Genomic DNA, 15,808 nt, shown 5'->3' on the forward strand with positions numbered 1-15,808 from the left:
TAGAGCTACAGATGGCTGTGAGCCAACCAGTGCAGGCGCTGGGTGAGGAATGCATGGCTCGGAAGGGACAGCAAGTGCTCTCCAGCTCCGAGCTGGCTCTCCCTCCTCCTCACACCAGCTTGAAAAAGAATGCACAGTAACGGTAAATTTGGTCTTTATTACAGGGGAACTTTTCTTTATGTAATGGTGAACAATTTAATAATTGCTTTGGTTCCTCTTATCAATATGTATAATTCAGTTTTGTGTTAACTACCTCCTATGAAGTAACTTTCTCATCTTAAAATTCCAGATGGAATAAGGGCCAAAATTTCATTTTAAAGTGGATTATTTGTAATTTGAATACCGAGTTCGACGTGATTGTTAGATTCCCCAGCTAGCCCTCATGTGGCTTAACAATTGTACTGACAGTAATCTAAGTTCTGAATTCAGGAACAAGAGGGAAAGGGATGGGAGAGCAAACCAAACGATCAGATCAGGGATCGAGGGGACAGAGATGAGATCAGGGATCGAGGGATCAGAGATGAGATCAGGGATCGAGGGCACAGAGATGAGATCAGGGATCGAGGGAACAGAGATGAGATCAGGGATCGAGGGAACAGAGATGAGATCAGGGATCGAGGGCACAGAGATGAGACCAGGGATCGAGGGCACAGAGATGAGATCAGGGATCGAGGGCACAGAGATGAGATCAGGGATCGAGGGATCAGAGATGAGATCAGGGATCGAGAGANTGAGATCAGGGATCGAGGGCACAGAGATGAGATCAGGGATCGAGGGATCAGAGATGAGATCAGGGATCGAGAGATCAGAGATGAGATCAGGGATCGAGGGAACAGAGATGAGATCAGGGATCGAGGGAACAGAGATGAGATCAGGGATCGAGGGATCAGAGATGAGATCAGGGATCGAGGGATCAGAGATGAGATCAGGGATCGAGGGAACAGAGATGAGATCAGGGATCGAGGGATCAGAGATGCTTGAACAGATGCAGAGGGAAGGGAAGGGAAGATCCAAAGAGCCTTGTGGTCTGCTCTGTGAACGTGAAGAAAGACCAGGAAAGGACTCCCCCACACAACAGTGCTGCATGCGTAAATTTGAGGCTGACAGTCTGGGCGTATGTCTTCACTCATGCACCCCTCTCTTGGAACCCCGATGCCTTCAGGGAGTGTTAAGGTCCCACACAACCTTCCCAAGTCCATAAACACACTTATAAACTCCAGTCTCTCAATGCATTTGTTCTTCAGGACTATCTGGAAAATGTCTGTCTAGAGGACTTAGGTCCCCAGACTTACAAAATAAGTCATTTTTGAATCAGAATTCCAGATCATGTCACAAAATGAAAAAGAAAAGAAAGAAGAGGGGCATTGTGGTCCCCAAAATACAGTTTCATTTATAAATCAGGAGTTTTAAAGTTGTTCTGGGGTGTGAAGAGTGTGTTCCTGCCTGATTCTATCTGGGTCAGAATCACCTGCTTGCCTGGCCTAGAGACACTAAATATACTACCACCCAGCAGCCCCTCAGTGACTGCTCTCTGTTGTCACACTGACCATTGTGATTGCCATGGTATGATCCAATGGGGGAGAAAAAAAAAAAACAAAAACGTGTTTTATTCCATGATAGCCACCATGTACAAAGTAGCAGTGCTGGAAACCTTTCTATGCCGTCCTCACAGGAAATGCGAGAACAGTGTGATAGTGTGAGCCAGCGTGTTTGCACAACTTTCTTACAGTATGTTACAGTTTTTCTTAACCCCACAGTGATCTTAATTTGTAAGTTAGATTTCGTCAGAAGTCTCTATAGGAAAATACAGTATGCATAGGGTTAGCACTGTTCACTCATCCAGGTGTCCTCCGGCTCTTGGAATGCACCCACACAGGTAAGGAAGAGTTACTGCATTCTGAAAGGTGCCTTCCTTGGGGCTGTGACTACCCTGAGTCCATGAAATTGTCCCTGGTGTACTCTACTCTGCCCCCTTCTAGCCTGACAGCTCTCCACAGGCTACCAGTTGCAAAGACCTAGCTTCTAGCTGGCCCTTGGGACATAGTTCAGGAGTCAAATTGCTCTTGGCATTGAAAGTGGAACAAAGAGAAGTGGCTGCTCTTAGGTGTGGCTTTGTTGTAAACAGAGGCTAAGAGAAGGAACAGGGACAACTGTCTTACGACCTTATTCCCAAATTCCTGTTCAAATGCTATTTTTTTCTTTTTCAGAGTTCCTGGTGGAGGGACACAGGATGCTAGTAAATAACTGTGACAACATAGCTTCTGTTGTTTGGCATTGGGGAGATTTTAAAGTAAGAAAAGTCAGGAAAGTCACTGGTGAGGCTAGAAATGTTATCAATACTGTATGACTTTAAAGACGAGTCCCTGTTGAAAAGAGCCACATCCAAGAATGAGATGCACACACACGTTTGCCAGCCTTTGTGCATGGGGCTGCCTTCCCTTCTGCTGTGGATGAGCAAACTCTGCTCCCGGGAGGGACGCCTGGCCTCAGTATTGATGTGAAGCCTCTGCAGCCCACAGATAGGCAGGTACTTGGTGGGGAAGGTGCTGGAGCCACATAGGGAGAGCTTCAAGTCTTGGACCAGAGTGAACTTCAGCACGTGGCCCAATGTGGATATATCTGTGAACCAGATGGTCAGATGGCCATGATAGCTGGTCTGCTCCATGGCAGAAGGCAGGACAGACTTACAGCTGCACATCAAGTTAGCCAAACTGTAGTCACAGTCCCTGATGTCTACTGGACAGTTGCAGTTGCGAATGGTATTTCCCTTTGTGAAAATCAGTGTGTTGTTCTGACCTTTTGTGAAATGACCAAGGGCAAAGATGCCTAGCGCTCGGAGCAGGAGGAGGCAGAAGCTGGAAGGTGGTGTCATTCTTGTCCTGTTTCTCCCTCATGAGCCAGTCCATTGTAGGTCACCTGAAAGGAAACCGAAGCGTTAGTACCACTGCCTCCTTAGAAGCTCACACCCAGCCGGACGTGGTGGCGCACGCCTTTAATCCCAGCACTAGGAGGCAGAGGCAGACAGATTTCTGAGTTCGAGGTCAGCCTGGTCTACAGAGTGAGTTCCAGGACAGCCAGGGCTACACAGAGAAACCCTGTCTTGGGAAAAACAAAAAAACAAACAATAAAGAAGAGGCTCACGCCCAGTCTGAAAGCTGTCCGAGAGCAGTTGTAAACATCCCTGCCTTGCATGTCTTATCGAGGCAGGCAGGACTTTAATCTTGGCTCTTCATGAGAAGCAGCAGCAGGACTTCTCAACTGTGCTCAGTCGAGGCATAAAATTCCCAGTGCTATGTGCTGACAGCACGGCTAACATCCCGAGAGAGCTGGGCTGATGTCAGCAGTGGGGCGACCACATCCTATCTAACCTCGGGGACTTGGAGTTACTTCAGCAAGCATGCCCCGCCAACACCCAGTTCCCGCCTACCTGCGCATGTACAGCCCCCAGCAAGCACATGCCCTCCTCCCACTCTGTATCTGACTTCCTGGAGCCCAAAGACAGGCAGTTCCTTGTAGGAGTCAGCTACCACCTACGCACGCACGCCGGCTAGCCAGCACAGTGGGAGCAGCAGTGAAGCGTTTAACGGTAAGCCTCCTCACTAGACAAATCCCCTCCTTTCCCGTCTCCAACACAGTAATGCTTTCTCTGCTCCCACAAATGCACTTGTGTGTCAGAGTCAATCGTAGCCCTTACAGGACGATGGAGGGACTAGCACCTCACATTTTACTCTTATCTGAATGGATCTGCCTCTATCCCACAACAAATTTTATGAATCAGTTTCCTCAAGTTTATTGTGAGGCCCCAAACTAAGCAATATCTAAGCACTGAAACATACACTGTAGTGGGAAAATGGGAAGCACTTACGGAGAGTAACTGGGGAAAGACAGGGCTTGGAGGGAAACAAGCATTGTGGCAGAAGCCTACAGATTTCAGTTTGGCAAAAACAATTGCAGTTTCTCCTGACTTACCTGACGATTAAAGACAAACCAAACATCTGTGTTTTCTGAACACCATAGGGATCAGGGTACACTTGCACAAACCAGCGTCTGGGATGGTCAGGGTTACAGGTAGGGCCACCATAAGGAAATGGGCAAGCAAGAGAAAGGTATTCTGAGGTGTTTGATATGTGTGCAAAGATTAGGATGTCAGCAGGAAGGACACACACACTGAGTTGCAAGGTAAGGTCACAGATACCAAGAAACAGGAAGGAGGCAGAGCTGAAAATACTCTGACAGGCACAGTCACAGGGAGGACAGATATGTGTGCTGTGCACTGCAGCCTTCCAAGCTTTATCTCAGTGAGACTAGCTATATGTACACAAGGATGCTTAGAGAGATGCAGGAGAAAGATGGGCTGAGTTACTGGAGGGATGGACAAGCTTTTTATGGTGTCTTCTGTTTGTTTTGAAGCAGACATGAGGTTCTCAAAGAGTTTATTTGCAGGTATATTTTGTAAGAAAAGAGCTTTGTAACTCTTGGGCAGGGAAGTATGCTTTGTGAACAAGAGGTTTGTCTGTTTTAAATGGCATGAGAAGGCATAGGTGGCTGACTGCCCCACTTTGTAAGGAACAGGAGGGAATTTATCAACTCCAGGATAATTTTAGACAATCAACTGTCCCAGATTCTAACAGGTTTCTGGGACTTCACTCCCAGTGGTCTTGTGTTCCCAACACTAGGGACACTGTGAATGCCACTAGCTCTCTCTGACCTCTGCCTAGAAGAGAAAGTGACAGGGACCAATGGCAGCCTCCTTGCTCTTCAGTGCTGACTGTGAAGGCCATGCAGGACAAAGGAGGGACAGCAAGGGGAAGCATGCTTGTTTGCTGGAACAAGGACACCACAAGTTTCCAAAGAGCTCTGACAGCCTCTCCCCAATAGTCAAGGCCCTGCTGGGACTCAGTCCCTATCCTCGGACACCAGGAAGCTCATAGTCAAGGCCCCGCTGGGAGTCAGTCCCTACCCATGGACACCAGGAAGCGCATAGTCAAGGCCCTGCTGGGAGTCAGTCCCCTACCCATGGACATCAGGAAGCTCAAAGCCAGAATGAGGAGGCCAGCTGTTGGAAGCTTCACCAAGGGTCTACAGGGTGGGACAAATGTCCTGCTAGCCACTGCATTCCATTTCAACATTTTCCCTTCAGTGTGATGTGGATTTCTTGTCATTCTATCCTAATTATATGGGTGTTTTACCCTTTTCCCCATTTAAAAATATACCCCTATCACAGGAGATGCACTTAGACACCGTGATTTCGCATAGCTAAGCCGAATCCCGGCAGAAGCTCTGTGATATTCACAGGGGAAAGGTCTTGTATGACAAGGCTGTCTAAGAAGAAACTCGCTGTGAGACTCCTTGGCCGGAGAGATCTGAGCTGAATATTCTCATGGCAAACTTTGCCTGTGTGACTTCTTCTCTGATCTGTTCCTTTACTTACGAGATGTTCTTGATAGCTAGAGGTGCGAGCATCCAGGCGTGAAGGTTCACTAGGAGTTCATTCTTTAAACTACAGCACTGGCCATGTTTGCCTTTCAGAAGATCCCCTGCTTTGCTTTTGATTAATGATACATTTATTATTTAAATACATTGGAATAATAACCTCCCAACAATATATATATTCATATGGCTGTAAATGTGTGGGTAAAGAGGGTTTTGACACTCTGGCATGAAAAGCATCAGTTATCAGTTTTAAAGTGTGCCTGAAGACTCTCAGTAGAAGGAAGTTAGGTGATAAGGATCACAGATGGATAGTCATCAATGGAGCTTAGACCCAGGGACTTTGACTAAATGTTCCTGCAAACTTTTGGACCTTTGAAAGTTTACAGATGTAATCACGGATGTAATTACGGGTGTTCTGATTAAGAGATGTGATGCTCTGTACCTGTTCTTCGAAGTCTTTGCCTGATTGATTTTGTATTTCCCTGTGCCAGAAAGCTTAGTCATTCTTAGTAATCACTTCTATGGATATAATTGCCAGTTTTTCTCTATATAACTGCCTGCCTTTGAACAGTAAAACGCATTCAGATGCATATAGCTTTACTGTGTGTGTCTGTCTGTCATTTCGCACCGCGACCAGTGCCTTCCTGCATACCAAAAGACCCTGCTTCCCCCACGGGTGTGTGTTTCGACTGAGTCAGTCCGTGGCATACCCCTCCTCAGAATCTGAGGGAATAGGAAGGGACAAGGGAGGTTTGTAGAAAAAAAAAAACCAGTGTGTGTGTGTGTGTGTGCTCACATGTGCGTGAATGTCATAAACCCACTATGTATAATTAATACATACCATGATTTATTTATTTAATTTTCTTGTTGTTTTGTTTCCTTGAGACAGGGTTTCTCTGTGCAGCCCTGACTGTTGTGGACCAGGCTGTCCTGGAACTTGCAGAGATCTGCCTGCCTCTTCCTCCCAAGTGCTAGGACTGAAGGTGTGCACCACCACGCCCAGCTACCGTGACTTATAAAAGCAACATAATTACATTAGGGAGACATTACCATGGGGTTTACGTATACACAATATTAAGAGTAGCATGCCTCAGACGATTTTTCTATTTCTTCTATCAAATATGAAAGTTCTTTCTTCTGTGGGTAAGCTTGACACCTTCAGACCCCAAGTGTAGTTAGGCACAGACTTAATGTGGTGTGCAAATAGTCACTGGAGGAACTGTGACAAGCTACTGGGATTCCTGACTTAAAGGTATTTTCCAGTGGGAGATGAACCCCTGATGGAGGGGTTCCTGTCCGGCTCTGTGCTTTCTTTCTAGCGCAGTGCTTTGCATCCAGCAAGCACTTGACCAGCTCGATGCTTGGGCATAAAAGCACACCTCAGCGAATGACAGCTACAGAAGTCAGCGCAGATGAGCATCCTGAGCAAAAAGTAACTGGCTGAATGGCTGAAGAATCATGGAAGCAGTTTAAGCATGTCTTGATCTTGTTGCTGAAAAAAGATAGGCTATCAGGCCGACTCTATTTCTTAACTCTTCTTCTCAGACAAGCTCATACCTTCCGGAGACAAGATGATCTTGGTCTAGACAAGTTTTCTACCAGCTGAGCAACTCCACAGGAATTTGTACTTTTAGCCTCTAAACCGTAAGTTAAAGAAACCTGCCCCCACCACACTTTTTTCCAGTTTCTAAATAGAAACAAAAATGCATTGTCCTCCTGAGTCAGACACTTAGCCCTGGACTGAGAGCAGGACAAAGGACTCAGGAGGCAGTAACCTGCGGTGGGGGAGTGGGGGCGCAATGCACAGGGGAAAGCAAAGAATAGCACCAGGGAAAGGCAAGGTAGGCAGGCCCTGTGTGCCCTCAAAGCTCATGTGTCAGCTGATCTCCTGACCCCACACTCTCCGCAAGCACTGATAGAATGGGCTCTAGTCTATGGTTCATCTCTAAGAGTTCATGTCTCAGAAGCTGGGGCTGCAGTGTGGTGATGTTAGAGATGGTGGGACCCTCCACAAGCAGAACTGACAGGATCATGAGGCCCCCATGGGTATTGCTCTCAGATATCAATGCAATTCTTGTAGGATTCTGATTCATTCTGGTGAGAGGGCTGTTGAAAAAGAGTAAGTCTGACCCCCTCTGAGTTCTGGCTTCCTTTCTCAGCATAATTTATTTCTCCCACAGGCTTCCACCATGGTGATGAGTTGCCACGGTGCCCTCATAAGAGCTAGTGCAGTGCTATTTGTAATTGTAACCTTCAAAACTGTAAGGTAAAGAAACCTGTTTCTCTTTATAAACCTCTCAGCCTCCGATATGTCATTACAATAACAGAAAACAAACGGATAACTTTGTGGGATATATTTAATATCTTCTTTATTGCATGGCCCTTCATTTTCTCCTCAGAATCTTCAAATACGTTTGCAGTAACACTTGGGGTGCTGTATTTGGGATAGACTCCTTTGCTAGCTCTCCAAATACTGGCTTCAAAATGTGTTTAGGGATGGGAGCTGGGGCTGACTGCTTTCTGCCCTTATCTCTGTAATGCCAGCCCAGGCTTAGACCTGAACCTGCTCACTTCTTACTGGAGCCCTTACCACCTCTACTTCTTGTGTTTCCCCATTTTCTTTACTGGGGTCATTTCCATTTTTGAATAATTATCCCTTCTGATTTCAAATTAAATAACTTCTGAATTAAATTTTAAATCACCTTTGATTTTTCATTACCTCAGTGGTTTGAAAGCTGCTACATTTCTCTGGTCATATTTTTGTCCTCTGCATTAAGTTCACAGAATTGAAAATATCATTGTTTATGACATTTCAAGTGTGTTTGGGGTGTATCTTAGTCAGGGTTTCTATTCCTGCACAAACATCATGACCAATAAGCAAGTTGGGAAGGAAAGGGTTTATTCAGCTTACACTTTCCACATTGCTGTTGATCATCAAAGGATGCAGGACTGGAACTCAAGCAGGTCAGGAAGCAGGAGCTGATGCAGGCCATGGAGGGATGTTCCTTACTGGCTTGCTTCCCCTGGCTTGCTCAGCCTGCTCTCTTATAAACCCAAGACTACCAGCCCAGAGATGGCATCACCCACAAGGGGACCTCCCCCCTTGATCACTAATATAAAAAAATGCCTTACAGCTGGATCTTGTGGAGGCATTTCCCCAACTGAAACTCCTTTCTCTGTGATAAGTCCAGCTTGTGTCAAGTTGACACAAAGCTAGCCAGTACTATTGACCCCATGTCAACTTGACACACAAACACATCACTAGTAAGCCTCAACCTTAGTTCTTATTCATCCCCAAGATCTAAATAACTTTAAAAGTCCCACAGTCTTTACATATTAAAAGTTCAATCCTTTTAAAATATCCCATATCTTTTAAAATTCAAAGTACTTTAAAATTCAAAGTCTCTTAACTGTGAGCTTCACTAAAAAACGTCCTTCAAGAGGGAAAAATATCACGGCACAGTCAGAATCAAATGCAAAAATCAATCTCCAACCATCCAATGTCTGGGATCCAACTCACGATCTTCTGAGCTCCTCCAAGGGCTTGGGTCACTTCTCCAGCCATGCCTTTTGTAGCACACATGTTGTCTTCTAGGCTCCAGCCTCCTGTACTCCACTGCTGCTGCTGTTCTTGGGGGTCATCTCATGGTACTGGCATCTCCAAAATGCTGCTGTCTTACACTGTAACTTGGCTTTAACAATAGGTTCTCAGGCTCTCTTCATGGTGCCAAGCCTCAACTCCTTCGCATGACCCCTTCAGTCCTGGGCCATCAATTGCAACTGAGACTGCACCTTCACAATGGCCTTCCATGGCCTCTCACAGTGCCGAGCCTCAGCTGCTCTGCCTGACCCCTTCATGCCTTCAAAACCATTACCACCTGGGTAACTCTTACACATTACTAAGTCCAGCCACAGCACAAGGTACAACCATGGCTGTCTCTGGAACACAGCCTCTGTGCTCTCCGAAAACACTTCCCAGAAGATGTCACCTCAGTGATGCTGGTGTCTTCTTAATCACTGCTAATTTCTTAGCTCCAGCTAACCAGCATCAATAGTCCCAGTAAAGCAAAGGTATCTTGTTAATCACAGCTGATTTTTCAGCACCAGCTAACCAGAACCACAGAATCTTCACAATCCAAGTAACAATGGCCCTGAAAAGAGACTTTAATTTTCCCTCTGAAATTTCACAAGCCAGGCCTCCATCTTCTGCACTGTTCTCAACATTATCTTCCAAGCTCCTACACAACATCCCAAAGAGCTCTTAACACCGATCTTCTAGCCCAAAGTTCCAAAGTCCTTCCACAGTCCTCCCCAAAACATGGTCAGGGTTGTCACAGGAATATCCCACTATGCTGGTATCAATTTGTCTTAGGGTTTCTATTCCTGAACAAACATCATGACCAAGAAGCAAGTTGGGGAGGAAAGGGTTTATTCAGCTTACATTTCCACATTGCTGTTGATCACCAAAGGAAATCAGGACTGGAACTCAAGCAGGTCAGGAAGCAGGAGCTGATGCAGGCCATGGAGGGATGTTCCTTACTGGCTTGCTTCCCCTGGCTTGCTCAGCCTGCTCTCTTATAAACCCAAGACTACCAGCCCAGAGATGGCATCACCCACAAGGGGACCTCCCCCCTTGATCACTGATTGAGAAAATGCCTTACAGCTGGATCTTGTGGAGGCATTTCCCCAACTGAAGCTCCTTTCTCTGTCATAACTCCAGCTGTGTCAAGTTGACACAAAGCTAGCCAGTACAGGGTGCAAGGTTCAAATGTTCTCCTCCCTTGGACACAGTACCTCCCTATGAATACCATCTTCTTACAAACACAACTCATCCAGTTTGAGACAGTCCTTCTGGAGCCAACTCTAACCATGATCTAAACGTAGGGTGTATCCCTAGATTGAGAAGGAATCTCTATGGAATCTGTGTTGAAGCAGCTGATGTCCGTATCTACTTCATTCAAAAGAAGTCTTTGCCTTCCCACAGCTTGTGTCCCATATTAGTTACTACTGAGAGTTCTTTAGCTAACCAAATCTCAGTGTAGCTCTGGCTTCAAAATCCAATCAGTGGTTTAAGCCTCATATCTCATCAGTGGACACAGTTTTTATCATTTTTGCTGGAAAGTTTCAGGTCTACTGACACTGTTTGTCATCCTTCCACAAAGCCACCTGACTGCCTGCTGACCCAGGTATATCAGAAACGTCCTGTTCCCACCGGTACCCCAGCTTCTCTCCCCACTTGGCACATTGCCTGACCCCATGCCTACATTTACTTTAGTGTATGGAGCTATATGGCTTACCACCATTGGAATAGACTAGAGAATTCTATTGAAGACCTGGGAGCCCTGGAAGACGTCAAAACTACCAAGAAAAGCTTGAGTCTCAGAATGACTATATGGAAAGAAACACACCCCTTCTTAAATGTCATTAGGCTGTGATGTACATGAAATGCTATAAGCTACTGGTGCTTGGATGTTTGTACACAGCTATCAGTCTTGGCTCTGATTGGCGGTTATAATGTTTATGACTTACTTCCTCTGTCCTCAACGGATAACATGGAGTCAGTATTTTGAGGGCATGGGTGGCTACCGGGCTGACAATGGCACAGCCTAAATCATGGGAGTTAAAAGGAAAGAAGACACTACACATCCTTCACAGATCCCAGGTTTCCCAAGAGATGGTGCTCTTTAGGAAACACCAGCCAAGTAGCCAATGAGGAGACAGTGCCTTTGGCAGCACTGATTAAAGGCACAGATGAAGCCCTGGAGGTGGGCTGTGTTTGGAGTTTGGGAAGAAAGGGGACTGGGTTTAGAGAGACACGCAGTGTGGAGAAACACTCAGGTGCTTGGTGTGTTCAGAGCACATGTCAGATGTCCTGGACCCATGAGCTGAGAACATGTGACAGAGCAAGTCTAGATAGGATCTAGCTGGCCAGGCTGAGAGACTTAGGCTTTATGCTGACAGCAGTTTCCAAACTAGTCTAAAATCCTCTCATCAGTAAAAAGATTTGGAAATTCTTCTCAAATAGATGTGATATTTTATTTATTAAGACCATACACAGATTGTCTACATTGTAAACAATACCCAATCAGAATATTTTTAAATTGAGATTTTTTAAAAAGGATTCCTATCTCCCCAGCTGTACCCCTCTGGCTTGGCCTGTGCATATTCCTGTGTCCACACCCCTGCCTGAGCTTCTCTGGAAGGGGCAAACACGGACCTGTAAGGTTTGTAGCAGGGGAGAGACCTGTGTTTAAGGAAGGAAGCTGAGGCTACCAGAAGAGATCGAACTAAGGGATGTGTCCCAAGAAAGGAAGCGTGTTTAAGGTTTACATCTCTGTTTTCTGAGTCCTAGTTCCAAACTCTCTAGTTAGAGCTATTCCACACCTGAGCGGTGGACAGCCCCAGGAGAGCAGGGTTCAGGAGGAAGCCTGAAGACAAGGCTCCTCCCTCCCATGGATGTGTGCTTGATACACCCACCTGAATCCCTCAAAGGGAACCAGTATGATAGGAAGCAAGGGAGTCCAAATGGGCGTCAGAAGCCCGGTCACCTTCTCGTTCTTAATATCTCAGTCTAACGTGTCTGCAAAGTCACATGTCCTGGTTACATGGGCCAAGAGAAGGGCAGAGCTCAATTCTCTCAGAGACAGGCGGCTCTGGGAAGTTTGTTGAATGGGCAGCAAGCCAAGCTGTTAATGAGGACCAGCTAGCTATTGGCTAACAAATCTATCCCACCCTTGCTCTGCCCTGCTGTTCCTTAAGCATCCCTCACCCATCCTTTCCAGGTACCCAGTGTTGAGAACCCACTCACAGACAGTGTGCAGGACCAGCTTTTGGTAGGGACTGAAACTAAAATATTTGTGTCCGAAGGCGCTCGCAAGTTATGCTTTATCCCTGTCTTGACCTTATTAGAGGGCTAGCAGGGGTTCGATGGAACATTTGGGGGGCGGTGAGGGGTGAAGACACTGCGTAGGCTCTCAAAACGAGTGGCCACCTGCCTCAGGTCTGCTGTCCTGAGTGTCCATGGCCACCATCACCCTTCCCGTTGGGCTATGGAGGGAGGCTGGGTGCTGTCATGTGACTGTTGTATAACACTGTCGTCTGAGCAAAGCAGCCACCTCCATCAGAAGCAAGTCCGACTGCTCACAAGACTCAGGTTTGGGCCCATTGATGTGCTTTCACTGAAGCAGTGTGTAGGACGGACGACCATCAGAGCTCACCTGAGAGCAGCCAGGCCAGCTCTATACGGTTCTGCCTGAGCTGCTCAGGGTCTCACAGTCTGGGGAGGTTCTAGACTACAGAGTGTGGAAGGCTCAGTGGAGGGGGGAAGTTCCATCTATGCAGCTTTGGGGGCATTGGACATGCTGGTGTGGGACCCTTTCAGTGGTGCTGTCCCTATAGGTAACTCCTTGGAACCCGTGCTCTTTGTGAACCAAAGTCCCTGAACTGCCCCTGAACCTTCTACCAGGCTGGTTAACTGATCAGAAAGAGCATGGCTGCCGAGTTCGCAGTGAGGTGCACCCGCATGCACCAAGAGCACGCCAGTGACTGTGGGGATTGGAGATCTGCAGGTTCAGAGCCGAATAACCGTTCATCTTGGGCTATTTTCAGTCTCCTTGGTAGAGTTCTTGTCTGTGTCTGTATCTGACATAACATCTTGTGACTAACAGGTAAATCCTTTGGGATGTGGTAATAGACCACTGACTTCCACCACAGAGATGTTAAAAGTGTCATCAGATAGCCTCTGAGGCCTGTGGCAGACATTTCCACTTTGCTGTCACCACCTGTTGAGTGTTGCCAAGGAATGTGAAAACTGCCTTGAGGTATGGCCATCTCTCTTCCGTTGCTATAAAGCTTCTTCAAACTGTCATCACATTGGAACATGGAAGCTGGGGTAACCTAACTTTGTTCCCAGGCCATGGTCACTCAGATCTGGCTCCAGAATAAACGCTTATCCCATGAGAGTTGTGTCTTTGCGACGACACCTGGCAACCAGCCTAGTAGGCTCTGTGCTTCACCACACTGGCCTCGGGTGAGGTGGCACTTTGTCTGAGGTGGCTCTTTGTCTATCATTGATTCATGTCTCCCAAAGGAAAATTCAAAAAACAGCAGGCAAGGGACACTCTCAGAGCTTGAGTGTGGGATCGTGGAAGGCCTTTGAGGTTTTAGCACTTTCCCTTCCTTTGGGTGTGTTGCAAGGCAGCACTGCAGAGAGGCCCGTGAGATGAAGGGGTGCAAAGATATTAAAGGGGAGCGATGTCCACATTGCTTAATATTTCAGAGCTTATAAAGCAGAGAGTTGGTGAATGTGGGCCCTCCTGATGTTTTTCTAATGTGCTAAGTGCTGCCCTTTCTTCTTTATATCCCACAACAGCACACGGAATGAGCCTCTGAATTATCTATCACAGTTTTCCAAGTGCCAGACACTGAAGTCACCCTTCTGTGGGTGAAGACCTGTCTGTCTCTTTCACTGTGGCTTACAGAGTTCACGGTAAGGCAGTTCCAAGCACACCATCATTTTGATGCAGTCTGCATCTTAATTTAGTCATTATTGAACTTAATTTAAAATGTCTTTATAACTGACCATGTTCATGTTTCTTCTTATTGTATATGGTTGGGCCAGCCTGAAAGCCATTCTGAGTTTCATGTCTCTCAGTGTAGTGCCCTTTGATGATCTTCCCACACAGGTTAGAGGCAGAGCAAGGTTAGTAAATGCACCAGTCCTAGTCACCAGCACCATTGCTGCTGTGTGCAGGTACATTATATACAGTCATTATATGCAGTACACTGTATACAGTCATTATATACAGTATATCATATACAGTACATTATATACAGTAAGTGCATTCTATCACTAAGCTCTGCTTACCAACGGCAAAGCTCCTGGTGCCAGAACCACAGTGGTATGAGGACTGTATCCACATGCCCTCTCAGGACGTATCCTGAAGCCACTTCAGAGTAACTGGCTCATTTGCTGCATCTTGTACCAACATTTTGATTCAAGAACAGACTCAGTGGAAAGCTCCCCTCTTTTGATATTTCACTGTAACAGGTCAATTGATTTACAACCAATTGTGGCAATGGGGAGTTCTGACGTGATCAGTGAGCTAACCTGGGGACTGATGGGGTTGTTGTCCAGTTCCCATATCTACTAATGCAGATGTGTGAAACGGTTAAAGGAATTGTGAAAGTGCGGATACAATTTCTTAACTTTTCTTTTCTTAACTTTACCTTGAGTTGTTTAAGTGTATGGGGATGGGGATGCCCACTACACAGTGAGTGTGTGGAGGTCAGAGAAAAACTTGGGATAACTGGTTCTCATCTACATGTGGGTCCTGAGGATGGAACTCAGTTTGTTAGGCTTGGTGGAAAACACCTTTAACCACTGAGCCATCTCACCAGGTCCAAAACACACAATTTCTGATTTCCTATGCCCACCATAGTGATAGGCTAACTGAATTAAGGCCCCTGAAAATGCTTCTGGCCCCAATCTCTCCCATGCTTATAAACTGGTAAGAATAATTTTGTGAAAATGACCATCTTGTCAAAAGCAATCTACAGGTTCAACACGATCCACACCAAAACAAAAATACCTTATAAAAATTGAAAAAAATGTAACTGAGAAAATTTATATTTTGTAAGGAAACACAAAAGACCTAGGATATCCAATGCTGAGCAATCAAGAAAAACTCCTGGAGATACTACCACCCTGAATTTCCAGTTATACTACATACTTATAGTAATTAAAAATAGCATGGTACTGGCATACAAACAGACACTTTGATTAGTGGAATAAAATTGAGGGCTCACAGATAGGTACACACTCCTATAGATAACTGATTTTTAACAAAAGGCCAACAAAATATAGTGGGGAAGACATAGCATCTCCAGTAAATGCTGCTGGTTAAACTGGGTAGTTCCATAAAGAATGAAATTGGATCCTTGTCTGTCACCCTGCATAAAACCCAACTCCAAGTGGGTAAAACACTTCAATGTAAGACCTGCTGCCCTGGTCTGATAGAGAAGACATTAGGCGGTGCACTTGAACCTGCTGGCCAGACAGACTCCTAACGATCTCTTACACATGGGGATCAGTGCATCAGCCAAACCCCATCACAGAGCTTCTATCTGCAGTGAATGGCAGTTGACACAGAGACCCACATTGGTCAAAATGTAGAAAATAAGACTGTGGGGTATTGCTCAGCCCTAAGTGGAACATCTGTATCACATCTGCACCACACCCCCTCTTCCCAAGTCTCAGAGACCATTGCAGAGGAGGGGCCAGAAAGATTTTAGGAGTTAGAGGCAGCAGATGACTGCAAGGGGACAATGATTTCCGGATACGCCAGGGCCATTGCACACATGACTCACAAGGGTT

General features: G+C 46.2%; 1 protein-coding gene and 1 long non-coding RNA gene across 3 annotated transcripts in view; one reads left to right on the forward strand and one right to left on the reverse strand.

Annotated features, from left to right (window-relative positions):
* Positions 1 to 1,954: 1,954 nt before the first annotated feature.
* C12H21orf62 (chromosome 12 C21orf62 homolog) overlaps positions 1,955 to 15,808 on the reverse strand; it is a 206,136-nt gene continuing 192,282 nt past the window's right edge. For both annotated transcript variants that reach the window (XM_029544358.1, XM_021208850.2), the window contains exon 2: positions 1,955 to 2,916. In XM_029544358.1, coding sequence (XP_029400218.1) covers positions 2,234 to 2,872 — 639 coding nt within the window. In that variant the 5' untranslated portion in view covers positions 2,873 to 2,916 and the 3' untranslated portion in view covers positions 1,955 to 2,233. The remainder of the gene's footprint in view (positions 2,917 to 15,808) is intronic.
* On the forward strand, positions 6,986 to 13,223 carry LOC115065081. The gene is made up of 3 exons (XR_003844873.1): positions 6,986 to 7,077; positions 7,614 to 7,699; positions 13,101 to 13,223. It is a non-coding gene; the product is annotated as an uncharacterized LOC115065081 (long non-coding RNA).

The sequence above is a fragment of the Mus pahari genome, chromosome 12, assembly GCF_900095145.1.
Source record: "Mus pahari chromosome 12, PAHARI_EIJ_v1.1, whole genome shotgun sequence".
In the NCBI taxonomy this organism is placed as follows: domain Eukaryota; kingdom Metazoa; phylum Chordata; class Mammalia; order Rodentia; family Muridae; genus Mus; species Mus pahari.